Below are 17,410 nucleotides of genomic sequence, written 5' to 3' on the forward strand. Positions count from 1 at the left end.
AAACATGGGCCAGGAAGAAATTAAACAATAAAGAGGTTTTCATTCCGGATGGGTGGTGAGATACGATGAACTACCAGGCAGCGGGAATGTGAGCTATCGAATAATAGAAATCATCGACACGAAAAAAAGAAACCCAGAGGAGTCCTTCTCGAACCATTAACGTGCGCTTTCGTTCGTGCCACTTAAAAAGGAATACGAATAGTATGCGTCAAGTGCAGGCGAAAGTCAGATATCGTCGGATTGAAAAGAAGAGAAATCGCCGATAAAAAAATTCAAGGAAAGACAGGGAGGGTCGCAAGCGAACGTCGAGAAGGGTCTAAATCGTTTCAGAGTTCGTCAAGAGTTCGTCGAGTCCGACCCCGGGGTATTGCACATGGGCTCGCGCGCATGCTATCTCGTCAAGTCATGGTTGCCGTATGCGGATAAATGTTCGTGGTTAATAGGCTTGTCCTGGGACTGGCTTTCTGCCAATTGGGCCTTGCTGACCGCTCACGGGTCCTCGCTCTTGGGGTGGAGGTGTACCAGCAGCAGCACTCATCGGGCTAGGGCCGTGAGGACCTTGTCGAGGACCATTGGCGTTACTGAAAGCTCGCTGCCGTGGACCTGGGGACTGTGATCGCGGGCCTGGGCTCATCGCTCGGGGTCCAGGAGATTGTGGTCTGCCGTTCGGAGGACCCCTGGGACCGGGAGATTGAGGTCTACCGTTGGGGGGACCTCTGGGGCCGGATGGCGGTGGTCGTTGCATACCAGCTGGTGACTGGGGTCTCATCATGGCAGGGGATTGAGGACGTCCATTTCCGTTCATAGGGCGCATTGCGGGCGACTCAGGACGAGGGAAGGGCCCACCTTGTGGATTCATCGGGCGCTGTTGGCCAGGCTGGAAGTTGGGACCAGGTCCGCGAGGAGGCCCACGAGGAGGGCCTCGGGGTGGCCCATTCATGGGTCCGTTGGGCGGTCCACGAGGCGGTGGTCCACTGGGGTTAACTGGCGGTCCACGTGCGCCGGGGCCAGCTGGACGGGGCTTGACAGGACGAGTAGATAGACATGTTCGAGGGCATACACCCTGCTTCGAGCGGTCGAGATGGATGCAAAGAGCCCAACCGTCATCGTACTCGTGCAGGAGTCGGACGAGCTGCCCAGCCTTCAACCCAATTTCGTCATCCAAAGTGGGCTTAAAGTCTAGTTGCACGCGGTGAACGGTAGATTGGGCGGGACCACCTGCCGCGGCGATCGCAGCAGCACTGCTCGAAGGCCCAGGAGACTGACCGGGTTCCACTTCGGTCATGCTGAATTCGGTGCCAGCAGGGCTGGCAGGAACTGGAACTGGTCCGAGAGCATGAACAGCTTCACCGGCCTTGGTCAGGTCGAGCTTGTGAGGCCCGTCCTTCCTGGTAGATTGCTTTCGGGTAAGGGCAGCACCAGCAGCAGCACCTGTTCCTGCAGCTACGGCCCCAGCAACAAAAGCGGTAGCAATTGGGGAAGGCTCGGGCGGAGAGTCGGTCGTCTGGGCCATGCCGACAACGTTCTCAGGGGCATCGAAGGGGTTGCTGGGCTGCAGGTCAGGAGCAGGCATAGAATGTTCCGAAACCGGGTCGAGTTTCTCAGCATGGTTGCCGAAGGGGTTTTCGTGGTGAGCGCTCTGGCTGGTAGAAGGTCTTTCCGTAGGGCTAGCTCCAGCCGGACGGCGGGCCTGAGGGTTGTTGTTTGCGTTGCCAGCGGAAGGCCCTGAAGCCATAGCCAAAGCCATAGCAGCACCCTTGCTCGAGCGTCTCTCCCCGAAGTTTGGCATGAACTGGGTGACGGGCCGCAGACTGAGTCGTGGAGCTGTGGCAGTCGTTCGTGTGGTCTGCACAGAGCTTCTTCGATCAGCATTAGCAACCACGACTCCTCCCATGGCTCCTCCGATCTTCTCATTGTCCGCTTGTTGCTGCTGCATCTGCTTTCTTCGCTTGTTGAACAGGAACCATGCTAGTAGACCAAATACTAAAAGTCCGCCAAGAACACCAAATGCGATTCCGGCTTTGGCTCCAGCGTTGTCACCACTGCTGCTGCTGCCGCTGCCGCTGCTGTCCGAGCTGGACGAAGCTGCAGAAGAAGAAGTTGCGGCTGCAGCGACGGCCGTGCTGGCAGTGGCATCGGTTGCGGTAGCGGCATCTGAGGATGTCGTCGAATGCTTGGTAGCGATGGCAAGAGTAGTGTCAGAGTCAATGTCGGCAGTTGAGCTGACAACAACGGACTTCGGAAGCGTAGTGCCGGCGGCATCGGATGTCGTGGCAGCTGCCGCAGTCGTTGTGGTGGGGTCGACTTGCTCTGCTTCCGTTGTTGGTGTTGCCTTTTTCGATGTTGTGATCTGATCGTCGTCATCGCCAGAAATGTAAGTCGTATATCCTCCGATCTCCCCGGTAAACGTAGCTGACTGGGTGGTGTAGACAGTCAAAAACACGGTGGATGCCTTCTTCTGCAGGGTCTTGACCTGGTTTAGATCTGCGATGTGCGCGTTTGGCTCGGGGGCCCTCCTGTGGAGCTGTTGGTGGTTGTGGTTGTTCGGCATTTTAATCGATTATATATTCTCGTAGTACGGGTTGTCGTATTAAGTTTTTCTTTTTATTAGAGAGATGGAATTATGACAATATCTTCTGGCGTGTCTTCCCAACTCAAACCCATGTGCGCACCAGATTTTGGGATTTGGTGCTGACTACTATTTATGGTTACTTGTGGCAGGCCGCCTTCGGTCAAGTGAATGAAATGCGCTCAAGAGCGTCGCCGTCGGTTGCTTGTTTGTTGGTTGGCTGTTATGCGACGCGAGAAAGAGATCGATTTGTCGAGAGAAATGTTGTATAGGACGTGTTGTTTTGAAAATGAGTGGTAGACAATCTAGTGTCAGGGTCAAGTAGCGAATGTAATTATTGACCTGCAAAGACGTCGAGTCGAGGGGTTGAGTCCTAAAGGAAAGTGGATTCTCGTCGAGATTCAATCGGCAACTACAGTGCAGTATTGTGTTGTTGTTGTTGTAGTGTAGGGTCAAGAGAATGGAATGAGAAGATGGGATGGAAACCAAATTCTCGGGCGGGACGGCAAGAAGGAAAGGCTGCACTGCAAGCTGCAGGAGGGGAAGCTGCGACGTGAATGCCGTGAAGGTTGCAACGGCAAACGGTGAAGAGGGAAGGGGGAGAAGAGAAAAGGAAGAAAGCAGAAAGCAGACAGTACAAAGTAGAAAGGTCAGTCTGCCCTGGCTGATCGCTGGACCAAGAGGGAGGAGAAGGGTGCAAGAGGGAATTGATTCCTGGTAACGGGTCTGATTGGAGCTGGGGGCTCATGGCGCTCATGGGGGGCTCATTGGGCCCCAGGCCACAATAGCTACTGTGCATAGCTACAGTATGTGTTAGCTTAACCTACAGCACGCAGTATTACCTACCAAACAAAGAGTCCGGGGTCCGTGTTGTGGGTAGCCCGTTTGAACTTCGACGACGATCTTGCACGAAAACGACAAACACAGCCTTGACAATCTGGCGCTGATCGATTCTAACTGCTATGTACCAACAGCCCTTGATTGGCGCACTGTCCTTCCCTCGGACTGCGCTGGTAGTCCGAGGCAATCGTTTGTCGCATCACGATCCATCCCCCTCTGGGACCAATGTTTGGAAACAATGGAGGCGGACGGCTTTCACGATGGCGGAACCCCCGTTTTGCTTGGTGGTTATTTCCTCAGAAACATCACCCAACTCTAACCTTAACAATCGCCATCCTGCAGCAAGCACATGACACGCGCCTTTCCGAGCCCGCCTCGCCATTGTTTTGACAGCGGCACGATCTCATGCCATGTGTGTGTGTGTGTATGTGTGTCTTGTCATCACCATACATAGTAAGTTACACCATCAGCTCAGCTCGTCAACGGCAGATGCGACACGGTGCACAAAGACATGCCATCCGCTGTGACCCAACCGCCTGCCCACCCCATACTAGTGTTGCTGTCGAATGTTGATCATTGGCCCGAGCGGTCCTAGTCAGGAACGAAAAGCGCCATCTCCCAGGTACGAAGGCCCCCTCATTGGCTGCTAATCTCGCGGAAGGTGCGTCTCTTAGCGGCATTAACGAGATTACAGCATTGTTGTCACCCGGGGTCCTTGCGGGTCCACTTCAAGCATTCGTCATTTGCTGACGGCACCAGGGGCACCAAAATAGTTCATCAATTTCACTGACAGCCTGCCTTCTTCGCTCAGTCTACCGACTACGCACAGTAAGTAGTACGCCGCCAGGATCTGGACCACCTGTGCAAAATCCTTCCAGAATAATGAAGGACTTGATTCGGTACTTCTGCAGTCAAGTGGTCTTCTCCCAACAAACACCCTGCGGTCGTTCAGATGAACCGTCTGGCGACACCAGATCGCCTGGCAGTTCATCCGAACTTTCAAATCACGTTCATCTCAAGCAATCCACTCTTAATTGGCTAGCCCCTCTTTCATCGGTCACATCCCAAACGGCGATCAATATTTATGAGCACTGGGGTAGGCAGCCAACCACAATCGACTGGCTTTTTGGGGCGTCGCTATCAGCGAATTCTTCAACGGCATAGCCAAATATCACGTCGCATCAAACCCTGTGGTTCACCATGACCAGATTGCCTGTCCCACACTCACGCGTCAATGACGAAGCAACCATGTACGATAAGAAGTGCTTCTCTGGATCGTCTCTGGATTGTCTCTGGAGCCACTTTCACTGCCTAAGTGGATAACGCTCACAAGGCTGGGAATGACAAGACGCACTGAAACATAGTCCCATTTCCCAGCTCCACGTTACACTCGTACGAGCTTATTCACACGACGCGACAGCTTCGAAGAGCTCCATTTGATCATTTCGGACAACTGTTCTTAAATTGGGCTAAGTTCCATAGCGTTGCTCGACTTCTCCACTGCAGGAAATGCTTCCCATTCAAAAAGCTTGGTGATAAGGAAATGGCTGTTTCGCATTGATGGCGCAATTTGCCTCAATTTACATCCTCGGGCCGCTGCCTGCCTCCAAGCCATAACCTTATACAGTCGCACACACAACTCATCTGTACAGTGCATGGGGCAGCACTGCACCGGATCTATCCCCGGCTGCTCACTCAACCGTGTGCTGATAGCTGAACATTAGTGACTAGTCAACGCAGACGCCCTGGCTACAGGGCTTGAAATGTAGACGGCGGTTGAAAGCAGCTTTCTAATCGTTGTCATATTAGTCTACTATTACAGGTCTGGACGGATTGCATTCTGGGCTCTCTCCTGTGGATACCCTATCTTGCTATATATGACTTCTAGCAAGCCTAGCAGGTTCGGGTCATTAAGCCACTGCAAGACGCCATTATCACACAAACATCAGTTTGATTTGCATTGAATATTGAAGCGTCAGGGTTTTCTGAGGCCCAGTCTTGCAGCCCGAGGGAGGGTAGAGAGTAATGGTTCAAAGTACAGGGTTGTTTGCAGACGTCGACCACATAAAAGTCTGTATGTAATCCCAACCTACGGCGATTGCTTAGCTTTGAAGATTAGGTAAATTCTGTACAAGCCGTTTCTTACATCGTGCTTTTAGCTGAGCCGTGGCTCTCTCTACAAAGGTTTGGTACGGCGGTTGCTTCAACGGAGCTTAACTGCAGTCATACTAACATCAAAGCCCTCGAGAGTGTCACCTTGTGCAGCCCATTGATTTCCTTTCAAGTGAAGTCTCGAACCCAACTTCAGTCGAATCTGCGCCTGGAAATGCCTTCAAACAGCCCGCCCGCGCTGCTCATAATTGCAAAAACGGCACCCGCCATACCGTTACACTCGGAACGACCCTGGAACTTGGACGAGACTTGATGGACGATCGTGATGAGCACCATGACCTCGCCACCTCTCAAACCCTGCAGCGCTTTTACAGTAACCAGTATGTTCACCGACTGCGGCATAGACCGCGACCGAATTGCCTATCATGAAGGTGGTGTTGCGGTGTTAGCAGCTTCAGCACATGCTTGTGTCTCCAATATAGCGGAGACCTTGCCCCAAATGGACCTCTGTCAGATTGGTGTGAGCTCGTAGGATCTATCAATCCAGGGCTGCGGGCAAGCTGGACTACTCTTGAAGCGTGCTTCAGAGAACAAATTGCTTTTTCTTTTCCAAGTAGTTGGTCACAAGTTCAGATGAATCTTCCATATCAATCTGAGACTTTACTTCGCACCGATAAGCTTCAAAGTTTCGTCGGCAATCGATCGTCCTAACATTACCACATCTATATGCAACTCATCCACTTCATCTCTTCCAGTTTTACACTGGTGGCGTAGAGTCCATCACACATGCGCTTGGTTGTCGACACAAGAATTGGCGTACTGTCAAGTGAGCTATAATGGCCGCTGCGTCAATTTTTGTGCCATGCACCTGGCGCTCTCTACATATGATTATGCTTCTGAGCGCAGATCAACGAATAACGCAGATCGCTTAAACGAACAGGGCAACTTCTCTCACATCAGAGCCGGCAAGAGTCCCCGGACAGAAGTCCTACTATATTCATTTCTCTACATTTAGGTGGGCGTTGGGAACTCGGAGGCAGGTATTGGGCATTTTCATATCTAAATGAGACTGGATTCCATTAGATGACCTGACTTGCCACGGCATGGCAAATCCCTTCGGCTGCGGCACATGAACTGTGCGGGGAAACCCAAAGACTTGGGGGATCAATTGCGGGGTGGCCTGCGCTACTGTAGTATTACGCGCACTAGCAAGACCACCTTGCCGACCCAAAGGAAGTGAACCCAGCTTCAGTTACGAGGGGGTCGAGTAGAGGGACAGGAAACCTCAGGAGCGCTATGTCATGCCAAACGGTTACCGGGAGGAGTTCTTACATAGATACAGAACTATTAGTTCATGGCTGACCCACTTAAGCACGCCAAAAGTGCGGGCTATGAGTGTCCACTCTTCAATGGCGCAATCGAATCATAGTAGTTCAACGTGCAAAGCTTTACAACCGCGATGAACTGCCGGTCACTTGGTTTGAAATCTGCCAAGACCTGGGTCGCAGGAACATCGGTGATATGTCGACTCGTGATAATCGTGAGCTAACTAAGTCGCACCGCGGCCGAGTCGTCGCCGCATGGCAAAAGAAAGATATAAAAGGAGACGGACCTGCTGGTGTAGGCGAAACACGCCATATCGATGGTCAACAGCTGGGTAGAGCAAGGACGTCCAACATGATGAAGTTGATCATCCTCGCCAGCGCTGTGTTCAGCGCCTTCTCTCTGCGCGCGGGGGCAACGACTACGGCTCACCAGGAACAAACTTTTGAGTCGGCCTGTTCATCCTTGAACACAGCTGTCATCTCCCCGGATGTCAAAACACTGTTCTCGGAAATACTTCCTGCCGGCACGGCATTGGTAGTTCCCGGTCTTGATGCGTCGTGTGCCAACTCAACTACCATCACCACCGATCTATGCCGGCTGAGTCTGAACGTGACGACCTCCGCTAGTTCTGATGTGCTGATCGAGGTATGGCTGCCCCGGAACTGGACTGGCCGGTTTCTGTCGACCGGCAATGGAGGCATTAATGGATGTCTGAGCTACGACGACATGGCCTATGCAACATCCCTGGGATTTTCCACCACCGGCTCAAATAATGGCCACAGTGGTCAGAATGGCACTAGATTTCTCAACAATGTTGAAGTCGTGAGGGACTACTCCTACCGGGCGCTCACAACATCAGCTGCCGTTGGAAAGGAGGTCACCGCCAGCTTCTATCAGAAATCTCACACAAAGTCGTATTACCTGGGATGCAGCACGGGCGGCCGCCAGGGCTTCAAGATGGCTCAGGACTTCCCCGAGATATTCGACGGAATCGTCGCCGGTGCTCCTGCGTTCAACTTTCAAGGTCTTATGTCGTGGTCAGGCACATTCCACTCGATTATCAAGAGAGCCGGCCCTGACGGGTTTCCTCCAGCCTCGACTTGGGCGGCCGTCGACGCCGAGCTCTTGGCCCAATGCGATCATCTAGATGGTGCGATCGACGGTATTCTTGAGGACCCATCCATGTGCAACTTCCGTCCTGAGGCCCTGATCTGCCAGAATGGGCAAGCCAATTCTACCTGCATCACGGGCAAACAGGCAGCTACGATCCGCCAGTTTCTCTCTCCCGTTTATGGCGTCAATGGTAGCTTCGTCTATCCTCGTCTCGAACCGGTCCCTGGGTTTTTGGCCTTCATCAGCAGTAGCTATAGTGCCAAGCAATTCCTGTACACAGATCACTGGTTCAAGTACGCCCTGTACAACGACCCAAATCTGAACACGACGTTCCTGGGCCCAGAAAACTGGCAGTATGCTTTCGAGAACGACCCGACCGGTGCTAGGACATGGTCCGGGAACCTGACGCAGATGGCTGCTCGAGGCACAAAGTTGCTACACTACCACGGTCTACAAGACACCTTGATCTCGTCGGCGAGCTCGAACACATACTACAACCTGGCTTCGAGGACGATGAGCCTCTCAAGCAGCGATCTGGACGACTTCTATCGCTACTTCCGCATTAGCGGTATGGGACACTGCACCGGCGGTCTCGGTGCAAGTGCCATCGGCAATCGTGGACCGAACGCCGCAAGTCTTGATCCTGCCGAAAACGTCCTCACGGCCATGATGCAATGGGTGGAGGAAGGGGTGGCGCCGAATGCCGTCATCGGCAGTAGGTTCCAGAATGGTACTAAGGCACTCGGTGTCGAGTATACCAGGTCCCACTGCAAATTCCCGTTGAGAAACGTGCTAAAGCCTGGCGGTAATTATACAAACCAAGGCGATTGGCAGTGTGTACTGTGAATGATAGTCGGACAGTCATGTATTTCAGAACAATTGAGGATTTAATTTTTCATGTTCACATCTCTGGCTTGGTGTAGCTCCATAGTCCACTGCAATGTTCCTTCCTTGATTCTTTTATGCTTAAGGCAATAGAAGTAATAGTGAGCATACCTAAGACAACCTACCAAGAACAAAGCGATTGACCAAATTTTCATCCAGTGGAGCTTCATTGCGGACGATCCATAAAAGTTTGGCCACATCAGGTGAAGGTTGTAGAACTCATTGAAGTATAAATATCACGCTTCTAAGCCGAGCAGGAACGGCTATTGTGTAGTAGAACGTTCGACCAAGACCGCGCACAACATTTGGTTTCGTGGCAGAACCTCAACTCTGTTCAGCTACCTGGTCTCCGAAAACCTATCATAAAGGCCCTACTCAGACATAACTATAGTAAGGGTCATCATCTTGCAATGCAGTTTCATACGCATACTGTGAACCTGTATCTGCAAGTACTAGTGCATGGTTTTCCAAGTGCATCGCCATAAGACCAATCTCTTCTAAGCGGTGGGCATCCCAGAAAGTGGGCGCAAAGCCCCGCTGCTTGGACCGATGCGTGGCTTTGATAAAAATATGCCACGCAGGTGATGAGCACAGGGCAGGGCTAACGGCGGATTTGTGACGGATTTCCTGATAGAAATTTCGCTTACCTTCCGCTCTACAGTCAAGCAAGGAACAGGCGGGACCGATGCCGTAGGCGCAGGCTTTGAGCAGGTACGACATATCTTCGGGCTCGAGCTGCATCCGGTCCCAGCACTGACTCGTGGCAGATAGCGCGTCGCCGAACTGTGCGCTTTTCCTCATCCTCGACTGCATCCAGTTCTGTCGAAGCATCGGGCCCGTCAGGCGGAAACTTGAATCTTCTGTCTCATTTTGGCAGAACATGGACAGTAGCTCTCTGTGCTGATGCACCAGATACGACCGCACGCTCAGAAACTGCGCTGTATCTGGAGCAAGACGACCGGCGAGGAGTGCACTCATTAAACGGTGCTGAGATGGGACCAGTCGGTCGTTGCCTGCATCTCTGAGAAGCTCAGGCGCTTCGTCGAGCCACATGACTTTTGAGCACAAGAGTGAGTCCAACATCGGTCTTTGGCGCCGGTCCGTAAACAACGGTTTGCCTCTGCAAAAGAATGTCTGGCAGTACAATTCCAGGTTTAAGAAGGCTGCAACGAACTTTGCTTCCTCGGCCGTCGATAGCACCAAACCTTGGCTATCGCTTCTGAACATGACACGTTCATCGGGCAAGAACTCTGGACCGTGAACCCATACAAACATCTGAGCTTTCTTCCAGGCCCGGTTCGCATAATCACTGGTGAGCCGAGTGATCTGGGACAGCAGGATCAACAGTTGCAAGATGTCAGCATCGTCAAGACCAGCTTGAGCCAACGAGGTCGACGATTGCGAAAGTGCGAGAATACCTTCCTCGATGGACTTCCAGCTGTGACTTTTGTCGCGCTTGAGCTGGCGTATACGTATGATGGTGATTGCGTCAGCGACGTGGTCAGGTGCTAGGAGACGGCTGCTCATGTGGCCAAAGAACAACTTACCTTGTCCGCGGAACCTACTGAGCATTGTTCTCGACGTGAGCGCCAGAGAAAGGATGTCATCCGGAGAAGCCAAGTGCTCGAAAATGTTGCGTATGAGCTCTGAAGGAAAAGATTCGAGGAAAGACATCTTCCGCGGTTCGCTTTGTAGCGCTGAGGTCAATGCAGAGGGTAAGTTCTAATGAAATGCCGTGATGCCACAGGGTCTGACTCTTTCGTTGTTTGTAACTCGCACCGACGCAGCCGTTCTTTCGAAAACAGACTTTGAGAACTCCTCTGATTTGGAAATCTCCCACTTTTCTCAGGATGCGTACCCAGCACAGATTAGGCAGCCACCAGCCCCGCGAGGACGCTGCGAGGGGTCACAACCATCCTAACGGTAGTTTCATTCATGAACTAATTATCACCACGAAGCGAGTTTCGCTGTGATTGATAGATAACATCATTTGTTCTAGAAATTGATGCTCACGTTACGAGTGGCCTAATAACCTGGTTGCAGGAATTGGCGTATAGTCCTGTTGAAATCAAGTCAATTCTGGCACTGCTAAGAATATCCGAAGTATAGCGATGTCACTTACTGACCGGGTTCCACCAGAGCCAGCACCGAACTTTGAAAAGTTTACGCCTTCAGGTGTGCTGGAGGAAGTGTCCTCATTTATCGAAAGATTTGCAGCATGCCAGGATTTACTGGTCAAAACCATCACGCCAGCATGCGCTACATTTGCAAACGTAATTCGGCCCTTGATCGACGAAACCAACCGTGCAGCATGTCGCTTGCGGATTCTGGGAACGTTGATGGTCTCAGTGTGGCCCGACCAGGAATTGCGTGAGGCCTCACGTGAAGCCCAGAAACTGATCTTAGCAGCAGAGACGGAAACGTTCATGCGCCGTGATGTCGCGACTCTTGTCGCAGCTGTCTATGACCGCTCGCTGGGTGCTGTTGCCGGGAACACGGAGCCCATACTTGATGCGGAAGATCACTATCTTCTCAATCGCATGCATAACGAGTACCAGATCTCCGGGGCCAATGTTAAGAATGGTGATCAACGTGCTCGGCTCCAGGTTGCGACCTCTGAGCTCAATGAACTGCGGTTAGCAGCCCAGAAGGCCATCACAGAGGTGGACGATGGCATATGGTTCCCACGCTCGGAACTGCGTGGTCTACCAGATACAGCACTCTTTGCGCTCGGGAAAATCAAAGATAAGATTCAAGACGAAGATAAAGCTGATGATCAGATATGGGTGCCATTCCGGAACGTTCCAGGAGTCCATATTTTGGGAGATGCGACGATGGGGGCTACAAGACACAAGTATCATATCGCGTCCCAGCGCCGGTTTCCTGACAATGTTCGTCGTTTAGAACGAATTGTGGTCCTTCGACAAGAAATCGCGGAACTCCTTGATTTCGATAACTGGGCTTCACTGAGAATGGAAGAAAAGATGGCCGAAAGTGTTAGTGACGTTGAACTGCGTTTGGAAGAGATCAGAAACTTGATGCAACCATTCAGAACCAGAGAGATCGAGAGGCTGCTTCGATTCAAGAAAGAAGACATCAGTAGCCGAGGGGACCTATCTAATCTTACCAAAATGGACGATACATCTGTATTATACGCATGGGACTGGGGTTACTACGCTACAAAACTTCGACAGGAGACGTATTCATATGATGGAACGAGATTGAGCGAATACTTTGAGGTGGGAAACACCGTTATAGTCATGCTTCAGATCTTCCAATGTCTTTTTGGCATGAAATTCGTGCCGCATACGACTAGCACTTGGCACGAAAGCGTACGCGCTTATACTGTATGGGACAGTCCGGATGAGGGAGACGGGTTCCTGGGTTTTCTGTTCATCGATCTGTTTGGTCGCGATGGGAAATATCGCAACATGCACCACATTGCCATCAGTCCGGTACAACTTGCCTTCTTCTTGTTCATTCATCTCGTGTAACGCCTCAATCTTCAAGCTGACTCTCACCAAGGGCTTTACGGAAGCGGATGGTTCAAGACATTATCCTTCTTCAGCACTCATAATGAGTTTGCCTTCACAAAGAGGCACCGAGCCAAATCTACTCTTACTGGGTCAGGTCCGCACTATGTTCCACGAATTGGGTCACGCTATTCATCATCTTGTATCATTTACGAAGTACGCAATCCCTCATTCTAGAGACTTTGTGGAGGTTCCCAGCCTGATGTTGGAACATTGGATCTGGAATCGCGACGTTCTCACCACTCTCGGGAAGCATTACAGCTGTATTGAGCCATTCCGAGCACCCCAACATACTTCGAGCGACAAAGAGGACGGTAAGTTACCCGTCGACTTGATAGAGGCTATCGTCAGAACGAAGATGTTAAACAAGGCGCATGATATTCTGGTGGAGGTGCAAAGAGCAGTATTTGACCTGGCGCTTCATACACCGGCAGATATCGAAGCAGCAAAAGAGATGGACACGACACTCTTATGGAACACAACCCGACGCGAGATCGTGGGGTTGCGCATGGCCGGCGAGGATGATGGATTGGTGAGTTTCGAACAAGCCGCTTTTGGGCACATTTTCCGGAGGTACGACGCCGGCTTTTTTGCATATCCCTTGTAAGTGGTCAATCGACATCACTCAGTTTTACATAAAAGAGGTCAACCGAGGGTATCACGTCTATGCTGGCAAACTAACACATTTGATGGCGGACAGGTCCAAGGTCTACGCAGCAGACCTCCATGCCAGCGCTTTTGCTGCTGATCCGCTCAACACTTCGACAGCTAGAATGTATAGGCGCACCGTCTTGCAACGGGGCTCAAGCCAGTCAGAGATGGAGACTTTGGAAAAGTTTCTCGGCAGAAAGCCGAACTCGCAAGCCTTTTTCCGCGACGTCGCCAGTGCTTGGCCCGGGAATGTGCGAGAGTAAATCAATTGTGGCGACTAGCTTATTATGCGCAAGAGGGCTAAGTTCAGCACTGTAGCAGCCAGATGAATGTTTCAGTAGCTAAGGTAACTATGTTAGAGATTCCAAAAAAGAAAAAAGAAAAAGAAGTTCGAAATTCTCTATACACAGTTTACATGATTGGAAAGTGAAAGCAACAAAGAAATCAATCCGCAATCATTTTCAAATCTGACTGAAGACAGAAGTCGAGAACGCTCTTGGGGATATCATAAGAGCATTTACTTGGTCTAATGGCCATGTGTCAATACAGAACACACCTAGTCAGACATCATGGACACGAAGAAGAAGGAAATGTTTGTTCGTAACGATACATGGTATCGTGAAACATTGCAAGCTGTGAACAAAGTTTTACATGCTAGAAAATTGGGACACAGGTCTTTGTAATCACAAAATTTCTACAACCAGTGACAGCACTATTGGTTTAGTGGTATAGACGACTAGTGCCGTAGAAACTCTGTTGCCGCTTTATCTGGTGCCAGAACTGGCCGCTGCGATACTTTGAGATACCTCCACAACAGGATGGGAGAGTGAGATCTGGACTTTTGGTGCTTGGGCACTAGGATTTAACATGTATTATCAGGATCCGAAGTTGGATCGTAAGGTATGTTCTATCCCACTTGTCTTAGCAATAGGTATGACAGGTTAGCTGATCATCATTTCGTATTCGGTTCGGTGAGTGCATGGAACTATTTGTTCTAGTCGCTAAAAGCGCGTGACTAATTGGCTCTACTGAATTGTGTATCTATTTGATAGTTCAGGAAAGCCAAATAGTCTTTGCAAAATGAACCCTTTAAGAACAAGCAGTGTGACTAGTATTATTCGACAGGGGATAAGCACAGGTCAGGGGTGCCCATTGGCCGGCATCAGAGTCTCTCCCACTTCCCACTGCTTTTACTAACACGCCTGGATAGTAGCGTAGGTAGAGAGACACTTTCTTGGATAGATCACTTGCAATACAATTGGGAATGCCCACATGCTGTATGTGGTAGTGCGACATAAAGCTTCATATACGGCTCCGGCCGGATAGGGCACCAAGTGTAATGGGTGGAAAACATCCGGTCCACCTGAGTTCACACCGGGCTATCCATTTGTTGCGAAACGATATCGAGATTTGGGTTTTGTATTGTTCCAGGAAAGTGAAAATCAGCCAGATGGAACCGGCACGAGCTTCCTGCCAGTTACACTTGAATCATTTTCTCCTGGCTCACCTTATACCGGTCATATTGAACCACAAACTCTTCTTTGAATGCTCTCGCATTCTGGACAGCTTTCTTCAGGTGCGCCTTTTTGAGTTTTCCCTTCCTGCCTGCCTGAGAGCCGCTTTCTGCGCGAGCTATTCCCAGTGCTGTCGTGATTATATTGCGGATCTGACGACCATCAAATCTGATAGAGAGAACATCGTCATTCAGGTATTCCTTGATTCTTTCATAATCATGTATTTCATCGTTATCTTCCAATGGTTTTAGAAATCCTTCAAATATCTTCGTCGCCTGAGTCTTGGTCAAACTCTCATACTTAATGGCGACATGAATACGAGAAGGTATTGCTACATCGAACTGAGCGATTTGATTTGTCGTGAGGAACATGATCCCTTGGTAGTAGTCGAGCACTCGAAGGAATACTATGATTATTCAGCTTTAGCTAGCTGGGGCGACTACTGCCCTGATACATACCTGAAACCAAAGCATTTTTCTCAATAGACCCCGAGAACACTTTCCCTCGGCTTTCGAGGAAGACGTCGGCTTCATCACTAGAATCTCGTCAGCAGTTTACCCCAAGCTGCGTTGCTCGATAGCCAGGCTCACATGAGGAGGATAGCTTCCCATGATGTCGCCAATGCAAATATTTTGGCCAGATTTGCTTCAACCCTTTTCGGATCGGTGCCGACATCAGCAACACTGATTGAGAACAGCGGCTTCCGCGTTGCAAGGGCGATGATCTCCGCAGTGGATGTTTTCCCTACGCCAGGTGGTCCTAACAAGAGTCGGCGTCATCGTATTGGGGCATTTGAGGCTACTTACCATATAGAAGTACGATGAGTCCCTTGCCCTTGTGGGGTATAATATCATCAATTTCTAGGCATCTCTCCGCCTTGTTAGAACTCTCTCCATGGTTAGACACGTGGCTCTTGACAAGCTCGAGCAGAAGGTCCTTGGTAGCATCTTCAGCCAGCTGGAGTCTGGAGCTCCATGCATCGCTGTGCATCTCGAACGGAACCTTTTTCAAGAGGCTGACTTGGAGCTGTGCCCATTGCTTTTCACCAAGGATGTACCCGAGGACCCTAGGAGGGCATAACATGTACCTTTCATCTTCCCAATCTCTCTTATTCGGGTTGTCACTCTTATCAAAGTGAGACCTCGACCTTCGCGTGAGACCTTCGTTGACCTGGCAATCATCACACAGGCACTCGCGGTAATCACGATCCCTGTGCAGTGTTCCATTGCCTGCAGTCACAGAAGAGTACTGCAAGTACGAGTCGTAGTCGACCATGACTCTACCGTCGACCTAGATTGGTGTTAATAAAACTAAGCCGTCCTCCAGACCATGAATACCAACATGAGTGGACTCCGTTACTTGTTCCCTCATGCGTGAGCTCTGAGATATCCCTAAGATATATGACAATCGAGAGCTCCGCGAGTGGATATCGGAATCATCCTGGTTGACATCAGCAAAGCGCTATGCTTCATCGTGTAATGGCTTTCATCTCTCACATCATCACTTTGCAGTAAACTAGACAGGCCTTTCCGGCCGCAGATTACCCATCCTGTGTAGTCAAACAATCGGCCACCCCCGGTAGCGGTACAGAACTCGCGGAATCTTTTCCCGCGTTCAACAAGCTTTTGCTCAATTGACTGACGATCTGGATGAGCATCAAAAGGGTGGTACTGCAGGGAGGCGATAGGTCGGTGGCCGTCAAATGGCTCAATCGCTATAGTGAACCTCGTGCGCTCGAACTCCCTTCCCGTCCAATCGTAGGTCCAGGCGGCGAACTTCCAGGAAACATATTGTGACTTTTCTTCATCACGACGTGGCCAAGTGTACTTGTTCCCTTGGACGACAAAGACTTGATGCTGACCCTGGAATGGTTTGCCGTAAATCAGACTGCCAGGGGGAAAGATTGTCCAAAGGTCGTCGAATTGCACTGAACCCTGCTTTAAGTACGTATCTCTGCTTTGAAAGTATTTGACGAGCTTCTCGTCGCCACTCGTGGCACTGGAAACAAATTCCAGTAGAAGTTTCAAGTCACCGAGCGCCACCTTGTCTGTGTGGTCTTTCTCTGGCCGGGCGGCCTCTTGGGTCAGAACGTCCCAATTGAACACAAGAGGTGCGAACGGAGAATTAAGGGTGACTGGGGGCCCCCTAAATATGTGGTAGGGGTAATGCCCCAAGGTCTTTTTCAGCAACTCCCAGAGGGCCGGGTTCTTAATGTCTATCTCACTTGACATTCGATTCCCGGTGCCGAACTTGTCGTAAACGACCTTTTTCACTGTGAAAGCCCTGGCTTCACTACTGTCGTCCTCGGTGCTTTCAGCTTCCGTGTGATGTTCAATCCGTTCACCAGTATTCGGATCGACTTTCTGGACTACGATTTTTACCCTGGAGTGCGAATCCGACACATTCTACAGGCAGATCAGTTATTGAATAACACAAGAAATACAACCCCCTCTCACCTTATTGCTTTTCTCCGCGGCGGAACCCTGAAGGGTCAAAATTAGCGAAGGCTCAGCAGGTGGTGTAGACAATGATGAACAACCTTTTTCTTCGTTGAGTTATCTGTTTTTTTGGTTCCGTTAATCTCCTTCAAGCGCGCATCACTGAGGAATTTGTACTTTAATTCCAAATCACTAAATTTTGCCTCGAGTACAGCTAGTTTTGCGAGGAGAGCCTAGGTAGTCAAGGTTTAATAGAGTTGAATGGTATAAATCACAAAAATGGGAGGAGCAAAAGCTTACCTCTGTCATAGGGGCTTCAGAGGAACCTGACATATCTTATCAAGAGTAGAGTATTTCACGTGGCGATCTCAGATAGACAAAAATTGATAGGCATTGGAGGTTGAAGAGAAGACAGCTGGCGGGCATGCG

At 50.6% G+C, this 17,410-nt stretch overlaps 5 protein-coding genes across 5 annotated transcripts; 2 read left to right on the forward strand and 3 right to left on the reverse strand.

Moving 5' to 3' along the window:
• Positions 1-436: 436 nt before the first annotated feature.
• BKA67DRAFT_529346 (uncharacterized protein) lies at positions 437-2,551 on the reverse strand (the record flags this gene model as incomplete). Its single annotated transcript, XM_046099052.1, has 1 exon — positions 437-2,551. The coding sequence occupies one exon, from the start codon at positions 2,549-2,551 to the stop codon at positions 437-439; it is 2,115 nt and encodes a 704-aa protein (XP_045963302.1).
• Positions 2,552-6,864: 4,313 nt separating this feature from the next.
• BKA67DRAFT_543757 (tannase and feruloyl esterase-domain-containing protein) lies at positions 6,865-9,081 on the forward strand. Its single transcript, XM_046101211.1, has one exon. It carries the CDS (start codon positions 7,043-7,045, stop codon positions 8,804-8,806), a length of 1,764 nt encoding a protein of 587 aa, XP_045963303.1. The 5' UTR covers positions 6,865-7,042; the 3' UTR covers positions 8,807-9,081.
• Positions 9,082-9,220: 139 nt separating this feature from the next.
• Positions 9,221-10,519, reverse strand: BKA67DRAFT_652422 (uncharacterized protein; the record flags this gene model as incomplete). The annotated part of the gene is made up of 1 exon (XM_046106164.1): positions 9,221-10,519. The coding sequence occupies one exon, from the start codon at positions 10,517-10,519 to the stop codon at positions 9,221-9,223; it is 1,299 nt and encodes a 432-aa protein (XP_045963304.1).
• Positions 10,520-10,956: 437 nt separating this feature from the next.
• On the forward strand, positions 10,957-13,292 carry BKA67DRAFT_509095 (uncharacterized protein; the record flags this gene model as incomplete). Its single annotated transcript, XM_046097209.1, has 3 exons — positions 10,957-12,300; positions 12,371-12,981; positions 13,079-13,292. 3 exons carry the CDS (start codon positions 10,957-10,959, stop codon positions 13,290-13,292), a joined length of 2,169 nt encoding a protein of 722 aa, XP_045963305.1.
• A 1,214-nt stretch (positions 13,293-14,506) lies between these two features.
• On the reverse strand, positions 14,507-17,314 carry BKA67DRAFT_652424 (uncharacterized protein; the record flags this gene model as incomplete). Its single annotated transcript, XM_046106165.1, has 9 exons — positions 14,507-14,949; positions 15,002-15,078; positions 15,134-15,302; positions 15,350-15,833; positions 15,885-15,983; positions 16,040-16,948; positions 17,000-17,026; positions 17,080-17,214; positions 17,282-17,314. The coding sequence occupies 9 exons, from the start codon at positions 17,312-17,314 to the stop codon at positions 14,507-14,509; spliced, it is 2,376 nt and encodes a 791-aa protein (XP_045963306.1).
• Positions 17,315-17,410: the final 96 nt, after the last annotated feature.

The sequence above is a fragment of the Truncatella angustata genome (assembly GCF_020726525.1).
Source record: "Truncatella angustata strain MPI-SDFR-AT-0073 chromosome Unknown BKA67scaffold_1, whole genome shotgun sequence".
In the NCBI taxonomy this organism is placed as follows: Eukaryota; Fungi; Ascomycota; class Sordariomycetes; order Amphisphaeriales; family Sporocadaceae; genus Truncatella; species Truncatella angustata.